Raw genomic sequence first — 17,526 nt, forward strand, 5'->3', positions numbered from 1 at the left:
AGACGCCCATGAGTGGGTGTGCTGGGCAGATTTTCACAATCTGCCAGGTATAATCAGTTTTTATTGAAGAATTCAGATTTTGTGTCAAAAGTTTAAAAACCATCCTGGCAGAAAATAAGTTAAAAGGAAAGTGGTGTCCAATCTGAGGACACCACTTAATAGCTCTAGGGACGTCAACATTATTCCTTGCCCGAGACTCCAAAAACGAGATTTTTGTATAACTTACCAGTAAAATCTCTTTCTCGCTCTTCATTGGGGGACACAGAAAACCGTGGGTATAGCTATGTCCTCTAGGAGGCGTTGACACTAGTAAAAGCTGTTAGCTCCTACCCTGGCAGCTATACCCCCTCCAGCCTGGAGAGAGAGCTTCAGTTTGTGAGAAGCAAGTAAACCAACGAAAAACGTGGAACAGCAACAATGCCAAGAACCGAACAGGGTTCTATCCAGCAACAGCCACAACTGTGGCCGAACAGCAATACTGGGTGGGTGCTGTGTCCCCCAATGAAGAGATTTTACTGGTAAGTTATAAAAAAATAATCGCGTTTTCTCGTCCATATTCATTGGGGGACACAGAAAACCGTGGGACATCCAAGAGCAGTCCACGGGAGGGAAAACCACAGACACACGGAGCAGGCGCTCCTGCAGGCAACTAAGAACTGTCGCCTGCAAGACCACGCGGCCCACGCAGCAACCAACGATGCAGAAGTATGCACCTGGTAACTCTTGTGAACATGTTTAAGGAGGACCGGGAGCCACCTTACACAACTGTGCAGCCGAAGTGCAATTCCTCCGAGCCAAAGATGCGCCCTGGTGGAGTATTCGTGAGCCATAAGGTCGGAACCCTGCCTCGGGCGCGGTATGCTTTAGCAACAGTAGACCAAATTCGACGCACGAATGCCCCTTGGAAGCCGCCAAACCCCTCAGAGGACCCTTTAGAATGACAAAAGGGGATCCGTACAGCGGAGGGGACCGGAGGCTGTTAAACAGATCTGCAGAGCTCTGACAACGACCAACGGTGTAACTCCATGTCCTTAGGGTGAAGGAGATGAGCACAGTAAGGGAAGGACACTTTTTCCGTTAATATGGAAGTCAGAGACCCCGTTCGGAAGAACAGAAGGGGCAGGCAGCGAAGTCCTGAACCCTATGAAGAACCAGGAAGAATTCTCTACAGAGAGCTCCGCCAACACAGACACCCGTCTGATGGAAGTGATAGCGACCAGAAAAAACTAGGAGTCGGAAAGGAAAAAACCCTTCCACAAGGGCTCCAGGGAACTTGAGAGCGCTGGAAAGGATAGAAGGCGACGACGCCTGACTCTGCAATAACTAATGGCCAGACCAAGGACCAACCCTGATTCTAGAACAGGACCGCGAGGGAGAAAAACGAAGTGGCAGAACATTTTCGCTTCCACAGAAAACCAGGAAGGACCTCCAGGTCCTGAATAGATCCTGGACGATGTAGGCCGGCGGAAGACATCCGCCGACAAAAATTTCACCGCAAAGAACGGTGGTCCTAACAGCCATGCCGGCAACAAAGAGGTGTAAAATACTAATGGAAGATCGTACTCTGCGAAGGAAGGACATCACAGAGTGGCAGTGACCAGGAAGTCCCCTAGAAGGAGACGAGGTCGGAGTACCACGTGCGACGGCCAATTCTCAGGGCGACTAGGATAGTCGGAATACCCCCTCATCCTGATCTTCCGTAGAACTCTGGGTAGGAAGGGGGGAAAACGCAAGGCGGGAGAACTCTTAACGGGGGAATCAGGGTGTCCACTCCGCAAGCTGCCGGATCTCCGCTTGGGAGAGAAAGGTGGGAAGTTTTCGAGACAGTCTCGAAGCCAAGTCCACACGTCCAGGTCCAAACTTCCGTACCAGGAATGGAACGTCTATCAACACAGCAAGACGTGTCAGAAACCCCGCTCCGTCTGATGTGGGGAGTCTCACAGTCTACCCCTGGAATGGGCGGTGGAAAGTATGATCACCAGAAGGCTGACGTGACCTAGACCTTAGTGATGTCGTAAGAGAGGTAATATAAATATATACAGGTAACGCACCCAGGACCATTGGAAGGATTCACCTGCAAAAGGAGAGATGTGGAGCGCACCACATCTCACCAGACGGGTCCGAAACACTGGAATAGAAGGCCACCAAAGAATACCCCGTGCAAATCCCGATGTAGCCAGGGATTGAGTAGCTGTGCCAAAAACTCTGCCAGAGGAGGAAGTCAAGTAAGGGGAGCCACAGCTGCATCGCTAGGCCATACTCCAGCAGAGGAGGGGGCCACACCGCAGAGACTACCAATTCAGATCTAGAAGAATCCGCCACCTGACGAAGGAGCTGTGCAGAAAGAACCGTAGTATACAGTGGTAACGCAGATACCACTCACCCAGAAACAGCCAGCGCTTGCCCCGTTGCGCAAAACTAAAGGGAAGCCGTGAGGGCCAACCGCAGAAGCCATGGCAACATACTGCCCCAGTTAAGAAGAGCTAGCTTTAACACTTTATCTGGAAGGGCTCTGAACAGGAGCAACAGCAAGCTAGCGTCCGGGTAAAAAAAAAAAAAACAGCTGAGGGGGGACTACAGAGTCAGTGAACACTCGCTCGACTCGCTTGGAACCGAAGAGGCCATGGAGAAGGGTGGTCTAGGACACAAGTGTTGCTAGGTAACCCCTCTGAAAAACAGAGGATGTCACAACCATGCTCCAAACCAGCACCGAAAGATAAGAAGGATACCAAGTGGAGACTGCGACCGTAGCCACTGGCGGCACCCATACACGGCAGATGCAGAGCACCGGCATCCGCGGGTATTGACTGTTGCCACGCCCCTCCAGAAGAAGCTAAGGCATCTAGAGCCGTAGCGTAGATGAACCGTAGCAATCTAAGCTGCTCAGGTATGCCCCTGTAAGTGGATCACTCGTGGAATGGGAATGCAACAGGAAGCACGGTGATGGAAGAAAGACTAATGAATACGGCCGGGACAAAGCCCAGTGGAGATGCAAGGCCGCCACCTACAGAAGGGGGGGATGCATACGTCCAGCACTAAAACCAGTGTAACTGTACTTAGTGCACCTACCACAGGGGGCAGAACATAAGGCAAGCACTGTATCCATAGTAGTGCAATCACTCCGCCTAAGGAAGGGGTGACGCCTACAACAAGTGCTGCCAGCGGAATTGGTCATGCTTACGGCAGGAAGAGATGCAACGATAGGGAGATTACGCCGTTTAAGGAAGTGCAATGCATATGGCGAATCCAGCGCCTTGTGAGAGTGCAATTACCGCACCAAGGAAGGGGTAATGCCTACAGTAAACACTGTAACCGGTGATAATGCCAGAATGCCCAGTATAGAACCTGGCCAATGCATACGGTACATACTGTACCCCATGGAATGCCATACTGTCCCCTAAGAAGGGGGAAAACGCCCGCTGGCGCTCTAGCATTTAATTTAGTTATAATGCCTACGGTAGTATTGTATGCATTAGTGGTGCAATACTCCACCTGAAGGAGGGGGGTAATGCAGACAAGAAGGACTGCTGGCTACTGTGGACGCAATCATAAGATTGCAACGGATTTGAGAGAGAGAGAGCACGAAGCACAATATCTCCCCCCCCATCTGGACCGAACCTTTCCAGGAATGGAAAGGTGTGTCTGAGTGAGACCATAGGGAGGAAAATGGAGGAAGGGGAGATTGCGGAGGTGGCCAAGGAGAACGTTCTGCTCTGGCCCTCTTACTCACAGATTCAACTCACGGGGGGGAAGAGCTTTGCCGCAACCTTTCCTGTTTTCTCGCCGGTGCATGCCCCCAGGGGTGGCTTGATCTGCATGATGCGCACGGCCGACCGGAGCGCAGAGAGACCGGAGCAGTGCGCCAGTCTCAATGAGCGCGGGGCAGGCCAACAGAAAAAAAGAAAAACAAACACACGCTGGCCGGAACACCGATGCGATGCTCGGCCAATCGCGCCAGTTAACCCCCTCCGGAGCGGCGCCCCTTCACTGTAGCGCATCCCCTCCCGGAAGGGGTGGATTATGCGGTAGTGTCATGGCCTCAAACTTCGTTTTCCACAACGCAGTAAGAGCTAGGCTCCGCCCCCCGATCGCGGCCTTGTCTGTGCCCCAGCGCTAACAGACGACCCCGCTTTTCACAGAGACTGTGCGGCCCTGTCTAATGCTGTTTGAGGATAAACTGCTGCCGCTTTTAATAATGAATCCTTGGAGCTGTTTTGATGGTTAAGCTGGCAGGGCGGGCGGGCAGTCGTCGATGGCCTGGAGCAGGCATTTACTTATCTGTCCAGCCGCCATCTTCACCCTTCCTCTGGTTCCAGCAGGGTCACCCCTTCAGCTACCGGCACCGTAGTGGCGGGACGCTGGAATTGAGGGACTTGGATGGTTGACCCCTTGGCTGGCGGGATGCAGGGGAGCGAGGCTGCCCTGGTCCACCTTATCTTTTTTGGGGGAGGCAGCAGTGCAGGTGACCGGCGCTGGCGCAACTCGACCCCGGGATAACAGGGAGGCGAGGCGTCCACCGTTTCCCATCTGAAAAGGAAGGAAAAAAATAAACCAAAATAAAAAATAATAATCTTCAGGAGATCCCTGCAGAGCAGGGAGGTCTTGCCTCCTATTGACACTAGAAAAAACTGAAGCTCTCTCTCCAGGCTGGAGGGGGTATAGCTGCCAGGGGAGGAGCTAACAGCTTTTACTAGTGTCAACGCCTCCTAGAGGACATAGAAAAGCGTGGGTATAGCTGTGTCCCCCAATGAATATGGGCGAGAAATTTTCTTTATCAGCACTATAGAAGCGTCCTTCTCTGACTGACAGATTCCCTTAAGTACAGCTCCATTGGCTTATATCACAGAAAGAAACACAGAAAATAAGTTTTAGGAAAGTAAAGCTTCCCTCTATGGACCAGAGTAGAGAGGTGCTAAATGAGTAGCACTTGCTCTGGTTGATCTGACCCATTCAGATCATGCAAGGTCAGCAATTCTTTTGAATAGTAGACTGATGCAGGGAAAACGTATAGCCAACAGCTGTTGTCCAGGAATTCAGAAGCTGGACCTGTTTGGCTTTGTAAACAAGACCGCCCCTTTAAATAAGAGACATTTGCCCTAGACCACAGACACACTGGGCTTCATTTATCAAAACTGATCACAGCAATCACTCAGAGCTGAGATTTTATTTTATATAAAAAATGAAAGCTGCACTGCGATTTGCTGCTATGGCCAATAAAATAAACATACCACCAAATGTTGGACCTTTCCTTCTAGATTTTACAGCTTCCGCACCATCCCAGGCTAGAAAAACAGAAAACAATAATTAGTCAGCAGTGTGACCCATATCTACACATGAAAGCATAATAGTATGGGCATGTATAAACATTGAGATTAAATCAGACGTGTGATATACAAGAGGATCTGTGGCAGAAATCCAAGGCAGGCGTGGATGTTCTGCAGATCTGCATTATTGTTGGCCCCATTGATATTTAAATCGGGCTAATCTGTGGCATTTGTGTGCAGAATACACTTGAATAATAACCATGTTGGTTCTTCTTTTTTTATCTGAGGTGCGGAAAAACATCTGTACTTTTTCCAAGAGCATGTGAATGGGATATAAAATATGGAATGTATGGGATTTGATCAAGATTCAAGCATGAAATCCATGCCGTAAAAACTTAAATCCTGCACATGTCAACAAACCCTTAGTCAGAACATAAAGCTTTTCCCACACTATGGGGAGATTTATCAAGACCGGCACTTTCTATGCCAATCTTGATATCCCCTGCACTGCTGGAAGATGCGCCCAATTTATGATGTGCAGTCAGTGCGTCTGAACAGAAATCTACGGCAGCTCTGAGCTCAGAAAGCTGGTGTAAATGAAGATAAATTTGACTTGAGGTGCCTGGTCACTTCACCTTTTGGAAAAGTGGTGAGGAGGGCGTAAAAAAAGGCACTTGCAAGAAGATCCGTCACTATCCTTCCTTTAATAACTACCCACAAACAATTGTGGAGCAAACAAGATGGATGCAGAGTTTTGCATACATTGAATGCTTCTCTAATGGTGCCACTAATGGGGTCGTATGAGAGTAGAAAAATATAGGTGCTGTGTCTTACAATCCAGGGACAAGTGTGGCAGTACTTCTGGAAAACAATAACCTCTTTTGCTGAGTGATATTTTATTATCCTATACATTCATTAAAGGCCTTTTTTTTTTCTATACTATAAAGGCCATATACATCTTCGGGGCAATTTTTAGCATTTTGCCTAATTTGAGCTAAAAATCTATTTTTTCCAATTGGTCTTTATTAAAAATGGTCAGCTGCTTCTGAGATACAAGCGTTAAAACACAGTCTGCTTGCAGTTTCTTTGAATCCCCTCATCTGACGGCACATGCGTAGCTCTGATCTCTTTACCTCATAAACACTTATTTAAAGGGATTATGTCACCTCTTTTTACCCTATAGAGATGCGGACATGCACGGCTAGATCACCGCTAGCATGTCTGCAATATACCTGTTCCATATCTCAGTGGTTTCAATTTAGGGGGAAAAAGGAGATTTTTGTATAACTTACCAGTTAAATCTCTTTCTCGCTCTTCCTTGGGGGACACAGACCTTGGGTATAGCTCAGCTCCCTAGGAGGCGTGACACTAAGTAAAACTGTTAAGCCCCTCCTCCATCAGCTATACCCTCAGCCTGGAGATAGAGGCTACCAGTTGCGTGTCCAAGTAGTGAAAGGAAAACAACCAATAACAGGAACAACCAACCAGCAACCCAACGGGCGCCAAACCATAACCCTGTAATCAAACACAGAAGGGTGGGTGCTGTGTCCCCCAAGGAAGAGCGAGAAAGAGATTTAACTGGTAAGTTATACAAAAATCTCCTTTTCTCGCCCATTTTCCTTGGGGGACACAGACCTTGGGACGTTCAAGAGCAGTCCAAGAAGGGAGGGACCACAAACCCAAGGCGGAACACCACCAGAGCATCAGGAAACCGCTGCCTGCAAAACCAGGCGGCCCAAAGCAGCATCCGCTGATGCATGCGTATGCACTCTATAGAACTTTGTGAAAGTGTGCAGAGAGGACCAAGTGGCTGCCTTGCACAACTGTTCAGCCGAGGCCCGATGCCTCTGCGCCCAGGAAGCACCGACTGCTCTGGTGGAATGAGCAGTGATGCCGAAAGGCGGAGCTCTGCCCTTGGCTCGATAAGCCTCAGACACCGCCAATTTAATGAAACGGCAATAGCCACCTTGGAGACCGCCAAACCCTTGCGCGAACCCTCCGGAACCAAAAACCGGGAGTCCGTGCGCGAAAGGATCCGGTGACCTCCAAGTAAATCCTCAACGCCCTGACCACATCCAGACGGTGCAGTTCCCGTTCTCTGGGGTGGGAAGGAGAGGGACAGAGCGACGGAAGGACGATGTCCTCATTGATGTGAAAGGCGGAAACCACCTTTGGCAGGAAGGTCGGGACAGGCCGAAGCACAACCTTATCCTGGTGGAAGACCAGGAAAGGGTCGGAGCAAGAAAGAGCCGCTAACTCCGACACCCGTCGGAGAGACGTGATGGCCACAAGAAAGATGACCTTGCAGGACAGAAGACGAAGGGAGACTTCCCGTAAAGGCTCGAAGGGGGCGGATTGGAGCGCCGAGAGCACCACATTCAGGTCCCAGGAAGGAACTGGAGGGCGGTACGGCGGAACAGAGTGAGCCACCCCTTGTAAGAAGGTCTTAATGGGCCCTAGAGGGGCCAGGGGACGCTGGAGAAGAATAGACAGCGCCGAAATCTGTCCCTTCAGAGAACTGAGGCTCAGCCCCAGGTCCAGACCCGACTGGAGGAAGGACAGGAGTGTGGGAAGGGAGAATCGGAGAGGAGGGATGCTCCGGGACTCACAGAACCCCAGATAGGACCTCCAAACCCGATAGTAGATCCTAGAGGATACAGGCTTACGAGCACGGATCATGGTGCGGATTACGTCCGCGGAGAAACCCCGTCGCGTTAAGACGGCGGTCTCAATAGCCACGCCGTCAAACGTAGCGAGCCTAAATGCTCGTGGAAGATCGGTCCCTGAGAGAGAAGGTCTTCCCTGGAGGGCAGTGGCCACGGTGCGTCTGCCAACAGCAACATTAGGTCGGCGTACCAAGACCGGCGGGGCCAATCCGGGGCGATTAAAATCGCGGGAACGCCCTCCCTCCGAAGAAGGGAGAATTCGCGCCACGGAAGGACGAGCGCGTCGGCGCCGTATGCCTTCGGGTCCCGTGCCCTGGCCAGGTATAGGGGGACCTTGTGGTTGAATTTGGAAGCCATGAGGTCCACGTCGGGGCGACCCCAGCGAAGACAAAGGGCTTCGAACACCTCTGGGTGCAGGGACCATTCTCCCGGGTCGATGGTGGACCGGCTGAGGAAATCCGCCGCCCAGTTGTCCACCCCCGGGATGTAAATCGCAGATAAGGCCGGCACGTGCGTCTCCGCCCAGAGGAGAATGAGGGTCACCTCTTGCATCGCTGCGAGTGCCTCCCTGATGGTTTATGTATGCCACAGCCGTGGCATTGTCCGATTGGATCCGAACAGGGTGGCCCTTCAGTAGATGGGTCCAGTGTCTGAGGGACAGAAAAATCGCCCTCAGTTCCAGAATATTGATTGGAAGTCTGGACTCCGATAGAGACCAAACGCCCTGGACGGACCGGGGAGGGAAAACCCCCCCCCACCCCCGTAAGCTGGCATCGGTGGTAATCACCAGCCAGTTCAGTGGGAGGAAGGACTTCCCCCTTAGAGGGATATGCAACCACCAGCTAAGGGAAGCCCGAGCCAGGGGAGGCAGAAGAAAGGTCCTGTCCAGACTCCCCGGTGATTTGTCCCAGGCCGACAGAATTGCCCTCTGAAAGGTGCGGGATCGGAATTGTGCGAACGGCACCGCTTCGAAACAGGCAACCATCTTTCCCAACAACCGCATGCTGGATCTGAGGGAAGGGCGGCGATGACGGAGGAGACTGTGAACCGACCCGCGAAGGGCCAGACGCTTGTCCGACGGGAGGCGGACCTCCGCCAACTCTGTATCCAGGAGCATCCCCAGGAAGATCAGCCGTCTGGAGGGGATAAGGGAAGACTTGGGGTGGTTGATAACCCAACCGAACCGCGTCAGGGTCTCCAGGGTGAGGTCCACACTGCCGGATGCCTGAGAGAAGGAGGGTGCCTTGACCAGGATGTCGTCCAAGTATGGGAGAAGAAAAACACTTCTTGAACGTAGAAGGGCCAAGACAGGGGCCAGGACCTTGGTGAACACCCGAGGAGCCGTCGCCAGACCAAAGGGAAGGGCGACGAATTGGAAGTGATCGTCCCCCACCGCGAAGCGCAGGAAGCGGTGATGACATGGAGCAACCGGAACGTGGAGGTATGCATCCTGAATGTCGATCGAAACCATGAAATCCCCTCTTTCCAGGGAGGCCACTGCGGACCTGAGAGACTCCATCCGGAATCTCTGTAGTCGGAGAAAACTGTTCAGGCGTTTTAGGTCCAAGATCGGTCGCACTGAGCCTTCCTTCTTGGGAACCACAAAGAGGTTCGAGTAGAACCCCCTGAACCTTTCCGTCGGAGGCACGGGGGCGACGACACCCTTGTCCATTAGAGAGCGAATAGCCGCGAAGAAGGCGGCCGCTCGTACGGGATCCCGCGGAGGACGGGATCGGAAGAAACGGTCTGGCGGAATGGACGCAAATTCGATCTTGTATCCGCAAGATACAATCTCGAGCGCCCATGCGTCTGAGATGTGGGCCCGCCATACGTTCCTGAACAGGAGAAGGCGGCCCCCCACCCGGGTGGGTGGGGGCGCACCTTCAGGCAGAGGGCTGCTGGCCTGTGGGAGCCCGTGCAGGCTGGGACTTGCGCCAGGTAGGTTGCGTCCGAAAAAACGGCTTCTTGCGCCTATCTTGGGCTGGGCCAGAGGAAGAAGAACTGGCCGCGGGTCTAGACCCGGTGGTCTTGCGAAAGGACCGAAACCGGGACGAACCAGCGCGACCACGGGGGGCGCCCTTTGGCCTGGACTGGGGGAGGAGAGTACTCTTCCCACCCGTGGCCTCTGATATAAGTTCGTCCAGACGGGTCCCGAACAGGCGGGAACCCGTAAATGGTAGGCCGGCCAAAGAGCGTTTGGAAGCGGCGTCCGCCGCCCAAACCTTCAGCCAGAGTTCCCTCCTGACAGAAACTGCCAGGGCAGAGGAACGGGCAATGAGGGCACCCGCATCAAGGGAGGCCTCACAGACGAATTTTCCGGCCTGAACAATTAGTTGGGCTAAGGAGCGGAGGTCCTGAACAGGGACGTCCGACCCTAACTCCCGTTCCAGTTGCAAACCCCATTCAGAGACCGCTTTACCAACCCAGGCGGAGGCAAAGACCGGTCTAAGGGCCGAACCAGAGGCAGTAAATATGGCCTTGGAGAGGGATTCCGTACGACGGTCCTCAACAGACTGGAGGGAAGATCCGTCCTGTACCGGAATAGTAGTGCTTTTGGACAGGCGAGCCACGGGAGGATCAACCTTAGGCGGGGATGTCCACGTGGTCACAGAATCCGCTGGAAAGGGATAGCAAATGTCCAGCTTTTTGGGTGTAATAAAGCGGACGTTAGGCCGGGTCCAAGCCTTGGATACCACAGAAGAAAAATCAGCGTGTATGGGAAAAAACCTTGGAGGCCTGTCTGGGGCGGAGAAAGGACACGCCGGCCTGTTCGGAGCTGGGGGGGTCATCGTGTATCTGAAAGGTATCACGGATGCTAGCGATAAGATGCCCCACCGCGGACGCCAATTTGGACGGAAGCTCTGAGTCCATGTCCACGTCCGAATCCGCCAGTTCTCCCTCAGAAAGTGTATCCCTTTGAGAGGATAGACTCGACTGAGCTCGCACGCATGGCGGAGAGAGCGAAGCATCTGGAGAAGATGTGCGCTCAACCCTTGAACGTTTCTGAGTATGCCGGGCCCTGGAAGATTCGCTGGGAGGCAGGGAACCAGTGGGGGCGGCAGAAACGGTAGTCCCAGCGGGTGCGACAGGGATTGTGGCAGCCTGCGGGAGAGGCGGTCTATCCACGAGACGGCCCACTACGTGTGTAAGGCTTTCCACTGCCTGAGACAGAGACCTAGCCCAGTCAGGGGGTTCAGAGGCACCGGGGGTCGCAGCGGGAAGCGGGCCCTGCATCGGGGCCTGACATGCAAGGCAATGCGGCTCAGATTGTCCACGCGGAAAAAGTTCCTTACAGGCGGTACAGGCATGGTACCAGGGTTTGGGGGCACCCGTGGGATCTGACATGCTGAAAGGTGGTTGTACTCTAATACAGAGACCACAAAGGGTTATAGCAGCTATGACCAGGAGGGTTAGGAGAGGGTTAACTGTCCTACCAGTGCCTCAGAAGAACGTCAGGAGTAGAGATGGAGCAGATCAGCAGCAGCAGAGAGCAGCAACAGCAGTGAGCCAGCAGATAGCGCCCACAGAAGCCGAGCGATGTACACAGGAGTTTAGAGTCCCCCACCGTGTCTCAGCTTCCTGTCAGGAGTAAGGAAGCACGGGAAATCTCAGCAGAATCGCGGGGAAAACAAGCTCCGCCCCCTCCAGCGCTTGCTCCGCCCCCAACAGGACGCGCGCGTAAGCCACGCCCCCTGCTGCCGAAAATGCTCTCAGGGCTAAGAAGAAGCCAGATGCCAGAAAATAAAGGGCCCGCAGGCCCCTGGAGTGCGGCGATTTGCCCAGGTGGGTGACCCTCTGCCACCAAGTCCCGTTTCGCCGAGAAACAAGCTCCGCCGCGATCTGCCCATGTCGGGCATAAGCCCCGCCCCCCGATCGGAACGGAGCGGGCGGCGGCGGGAAGGGAGAGAGGGAGAGAGAATGCCGGGCTGAAGAAAGCAGCATGGGGGGAACGGCGTGGAGGAAGGCGGCCCCCCTGCTGAGGATAACCTGAGGGGAGCTGGGGAGGGTCTGCTTGAGCGCTCAGAATAAGCGACCACGGGTGCCCCCCTTACCCAGAGGGGTAGGTGCTGCAAATAGGGACGGGGTATGGGCTGGAATAGCCATCTCACCGAACAACGTCTTCACCCTCAGTTCCTTCCAGCAGGGTCGCCCCTTCAGCCACTGGCACCGCAGTGGCAGGAAGCTGGTAGAGGGGCTTGGCGTGCGGGCGACCCCCTAGCTGGCGGGATGTAGGGGAGCCATTGCTGCCCAGATCCTCCTATTGCTTCTGTGGGGGAGGCAGCAGTGCAGATAAATTGGCACTGGCGCAGCTCAACCCCGGGAGAGCAGAGAGGTCCATGCGTCTCTGGTATCCCTAGGAAAAAGTAAAATAACAAAATTAGAAAAATAAAATATCAAGGAGAAAACAGCCCTGCAGTAGCAGGGAGTGTCTTGCCTCCTTGGACACTAAGCTAAAACTGGTAGCCTCTATCTCCAGGCTGAGGGTATAGCTGATGGAGGAGGGGCTTAACAGTTTTACTTAGTGTCACGCCTCCTAGGGAGCTGAGCTATACCCAAGGTCTGTGTCCCCCAAGGAAAATGGGCGAGAAAAATATTTTATATATATGTAAATCAGCCTGGTAAGGAGCCCAAGGGGCTGTACTAACCGTTCTGGACCCCAGCACCGCCTGTATCCAGGAATCTCCTCCTTGCTCACGAAGTCAGATCGCCGTAATCACGTGGTGCGCAAGTTCGCGCATGCGCAGTTCCTTTCCTGAGGCTGATGCCAGCACAGGAAAGGAACACTATGCCGGCACTGCGCATGCACAAGCTTGTGCATCGCGAGATTACAGCGATCTGACTTTGTGAGCAAGGAGGAGATTCCTGGATACAGGCGGTGCTGGGCTCCAGAACGGTTAGTACAATAAAAAAAATAAAAAAATTATATATATATATATATATATATATATATATATATATATATATATATATATATATATATTATATATATACACACACACACACACAAAAACACAAAGCAATCGCACTCTGCCCTGCCTCTATGCTGGATGTTGAATGAGGCATTGGTGTACATTTTGGCCAAAGCGTAATAAGCCACTCACCACGTCAAGGTCGCCTCCATGAGTGGTCCCTAACACTAGTTCCTACCTTTTATGGGCCATGACAGCCACACAAAGTCCAGAGAGCGCAGGTACAGCATGCACACTCTGATTTTAACCCCGTCCGGTGCCATTACAGCTTTCATCGGATCCAGGGATGCAAGGACCAGCATGCATGCTAAGCCCACTATATACTTCTCCTGGAGCCAAGATGGCTACTGGTAGGTGCTATATAAGCAGACTCAGTTATAATATATATATATATATATATACACACACACACACACACACTTATATACTAGCGGTGATCTAGCTGTGCATGTCTGCATCTCTATAGGGTAAAAAGAGGTGAAAGAATTCCTTTAAAGGGAACCTGTCACCGGGATTTTGGGTATAGAGCTGAGCACATGGGCTGCTAGATCGCCGCTAGCATATCCGCAATACCCAGTCCCCATAGCTCTGTGTGCTTTTATCGTGTATAAAAACCGATTTGATACATATGCAAATTAACCTGAGATGAGTCAGAGCTTGAAAATATGACTCTTCTCTGGTCACACAAGATATGACTTATGCAAATTAACATATGTATCAAATCTTTTTTTACACAATAAAAGCACAGAGCTATGGGGACTGGGTATTGCGGATGTGCTAGGGGCGATCTAGCAACCCATGTCCTCAGCACTATACCCAAAATCCCGGTGACAGGTTCCCTTTAAACGTATTCTTATCAGTTTGATAAACATTTTGCTATAATGAGTGTAGTGAATTCCACATTTTACAGAGGAATTATATTACTAAGGCTGGTTCAATCACTGTTATGAAGGTGCCAAGCCCCTTATTTCTCCTTACAGCACAGGCATACAGAGGTCACATATATAGCGTCCTCCATTCAATACCCATGGGGCAGACAGCACTTGGCTGCCAAGCAGATTCTAGTTTCACCTACACTGTCTGCAAAATACCCAATGTGTATAATTATACTTACACGAACAGCTAAACCATTTCATGAAGTCTTGCAGCTTGCAGGTTAATCTCCTTTTCCTCTTGTTATTTGATAAGTCGTCTATCACCCCTCGAGGAACGGTATAATGCTTGCCTTACATAAACAGGAAACAAAACAGTTGACATACAAGTCTCCAAGCACAATAAAAAATAAGCAGAAAGATAAGGTCGTTACCTTTTTTAAAGGGCTTTTCTTCAGAAGACTCAAAAGGGTCTAAACTGCGCCATGGGTCCAAAAGATTATGCTATAAAATATAATTATAGTATAATTTAAAAAAAGGGGAGAATTTATCATGAGGGGAATATTTGAAGCTGGTGTACATTATGCCACATTTATCAAAATGTCTCATCTCACTTCAGCGCGCAAGCATGACCACCACTGATAGATTGCAGGGTGGTGGTAACCATGGAAACGAGCAGTGTATAATGTGATGGAAAAATGAATCCAGCCAGCAAAGGAATCAATTTGGATGACAATACATTAGGAAATGGCTTGTGTTCAGAGGGAAATCCATGCGGTCAATCTGCATCAATTGGTGCGGATTTACATGTGGATTTGATGCAGATTTCACTTTCCCCATTGAAGTGAATGGAGAAAATCAGGTCAGGTAAGATAAAATAAATTGACATGCTGCGGATTTTAAAAATCCACACGGAAAAAATCTGCATCGTGTACATGACAATTTCAAATTCTCATAGAAAACAATGTACAGGACCTAAGGTGTGGATTGGCCGCAAGCAATTCTGTGTGCATATACCCGAACACTTTTGTCTGGAAAAGCTACTCCAGTTTTCCTCCTCCACCCTCCCACTGGAGAGAAATTGCTACTTTTTAAAAAAAAGGTGTCAATGATAAACCTGGAGAGAAACTCATTAACATAGCTAACCACGCCCACGTTTCTAAAGTGGATGAGTGGTGTAAAACTGCAAGTCAAAAACTTTTCATACAAGTGAGTGCAAAAAGTCATAAAAGCCCTATTTTGCGACTTTTTGAAGTCAGAATTCTGGAGTGAAAACATAATAAATCAGTGCCATAGAATGTATATAACACAACAACTATCTTTATAGTAAACCTATCAAATTAACAAGATGGACAACGGGTGCTTATAGCAAAATTAACATTTTGAACTTTTAAGAAAATGCTCCTAGAGATAGAGCTAGATATAGATATATAAAATGAAAAACTATGGCGGCACTAGATAAATGGAGCAAGCAGACACACACACACACACACACAGTACAGACCAAAAGTTTGGACACACCTTCTCATTCAAAGAGTTTTCTTTATTTTCATGACTATGAATATTGTAGATTCACACTGAATGTATCAAAACTATGAATTAACACATGTGGAATTATATACATAACAAAAAAGTGTGAATCAACTGAAAATATGTCATATTCTAGGTTCTTCAAAGTAGCCACCTTTTGGTTTGATTACCGCTTTGCACACTCTTGGCAGTCTCTTGATTAGCTTCAAGAGGTAGTCCCCTGAAATGGTCTTCCAACAGTCTTGAAGGAGTTCCCAGAGATGCTTAGCACTTGTTGGCCCTTTTGCCTTCACTCTGCGGTCCAGCTCACCCCAAACCATCTCGATTGGGTTTAGGCCCGGTGACTGTGGAGGCCAGGTCATCTGGCGCAGCACCCCATCACTCTCCTTCATGGTCAAATAGCCCTTACACAGCCTGGAGGTGTGTTTGGGGTCATTGTCCTGTTGAAAAATAAATGATGGTCCAACTAAATGCAAACCGGGTGGAATAGCATGCCGCTGCAAGACGCTGTGGTAGCCATGCTGGTTCAGTATGCCTTCAATTTTTAATAAATCCCCAACAGTGTCACCAGCAAAGCACCCCCACACCATCACACCTCCTCCTCCATGCTTCACGGTGGGAACCAGGCATGTAGAGTCCATCCTGTTCACCTTTTCTGCATCGCACAAAGACACGGTGGTTGGAACCAAAGATCTCAAATTTGGACTCATCAGACCAAAGCACAGATTTCCACTGGTCTAATGTCCATTCCTTGTGTTCTTTAGCCCAAACAAGCCTCTTCTGCTTGTTGCGTGTCCTTAGCAGTGGTTTCCTAGCAGATATTCTACCATGAAGGCCCGATTCACTCCTCTTAACAGTTGTTCTAGAGATGTGTCTGCTGCTAGAACTCTGTGTGGCATTGACCTGGTCTCTAATCAGAGCTGCTGTTAAACTGCGATTTCTGAGGCTGGTGACTCGGATGAACTTATCCTCCGCAGCAGAGGTGACTCTTGGTCTTCCTTTCCTGGGGTGCTCCACATGTGAGCCAGTTTCTTTGTAGCGCTTGATGGTTTTTGTGACTGCACTTGGGGACACTTTCAAAGTTTTCCCAATTTTTCGGACTGACTGACCGTCATTTCTTAAAGTAATGATGGCCACTTGTTTTTCTTTACTTAGCTGCTTTTTTCTGTCTATTCAGTAGGACTATCAGCTGTGTATCCACCCGACTTCTCCACAACACAACTGATGGTCCCAACCCCATTTATAAGATAAGAAATCCTACTTATTAAACCTGACAGAGCACACCTGTGAAGTGAAAACCATTTCAGGTGACTACCTCTTGAAGCTCAACAAGAGAATGCCAAGAGTGTGCAAAGCAGTAATCAAAGCAAAAGGTGGCTACTTTGAAGAACCTAGAATATGACATAGTTTCTGTTGTTTCACACTTTTTTGTTACGTATTTAATTCCACATGTGTTAATTCATAGTTTTGATGCCTTCAGTGTGAATCTACAATTTTCATAGTCATGAAAATAAAGAAAAACCTCTTTGAATGAGAAGGTGTGTCCAAACTTTTGGTCTGTACTGTGTAATATGTAAATATATATATATATATATATATATATATATATATATATATATATATATATATATATATATATAAAATAAAAAACAAAAAACACGGAAAAACCAGAGTCACTCCAATGGATAAAAGTAAGTGAACCTTTTATTCACCCAGGTGGTGCAACGTTTCGGCTCTAAACTTGAGCCTTTTTCAGGATAGTTCATCAATGAGATCGGTGAGGGTGCAGTCAGTTGTTTGAAGAGGCCGCAGTGCTCACTGGAGCGCTGCAGAATCCTCACAGTTTATCCACCCATCCATTGGAATTGCAGTTCAGCCCCATTCACTTGAATGGGATTAAACATTATGTCACTGGCCTAGGAAGAGGCCACATTGCTCACGGAGCGTCTTTCAACAGCTGATCGACAGGGTGCTGGGAGTTGGACCACCGATCCGATATCGCTGACCTATCCTGAGGATAAGCCATCAATATAAAATTCCTGGATAAACCCATTAAATGAAACCTATCACACTGAACATGGTGTCTTATCTGTAGGCAGCATATTATAAAGCAGAAGGACACTGAGCATTTCGACATATACTTGTGTAGGAAAACTCTTTCTATACAGTCAATGGCCAAACTTTATTAGCATGTGATTTACTTTTTGTAGAGGGCAGGGGCAGG

General features: G+C 49.9%; 1 protein-coding gene across 1 annotated transcript in view; it reads right to left on the reverse strand.

Annotated features, from left to right (window-relative positions):
- Positions 1–17,526, reverse strand: part of NCAPH2 (non-SMC condensin II complex subunit H2) — a 49,816-nt gene that overhangs the window by 17,133 nt on the left and 15,157 nt on the right. Inside the window, 3 exon segments of the mRNA XM_044283417.1 lie at positions 5,229–5,282; positions 14,015–14,125; positions 14,207–14,276. Of these exon segments, the coding sequence (XP_044139352.1) occupies positions 5,229–5,282; positions 14,015–14,125; positions 14,207–14,276 (235 nt within the window).

This window comes from Bufo gargarizans, chromosome 2 (genome assembly GCF_014858855.1).
Source record: "Bufo gargarizans isolate SCDJY-AF-19 chromosome 2, ASM1485885v1, whole genome shotgun sequence".
In the NCBI taxonomy this organism is placed as follows: domain Eukaryota; kingdom Metazoa; phylum Chordata; class Amphibia; order Anura; family Bufonidae; genus Bufo; species Bufo gargarizans.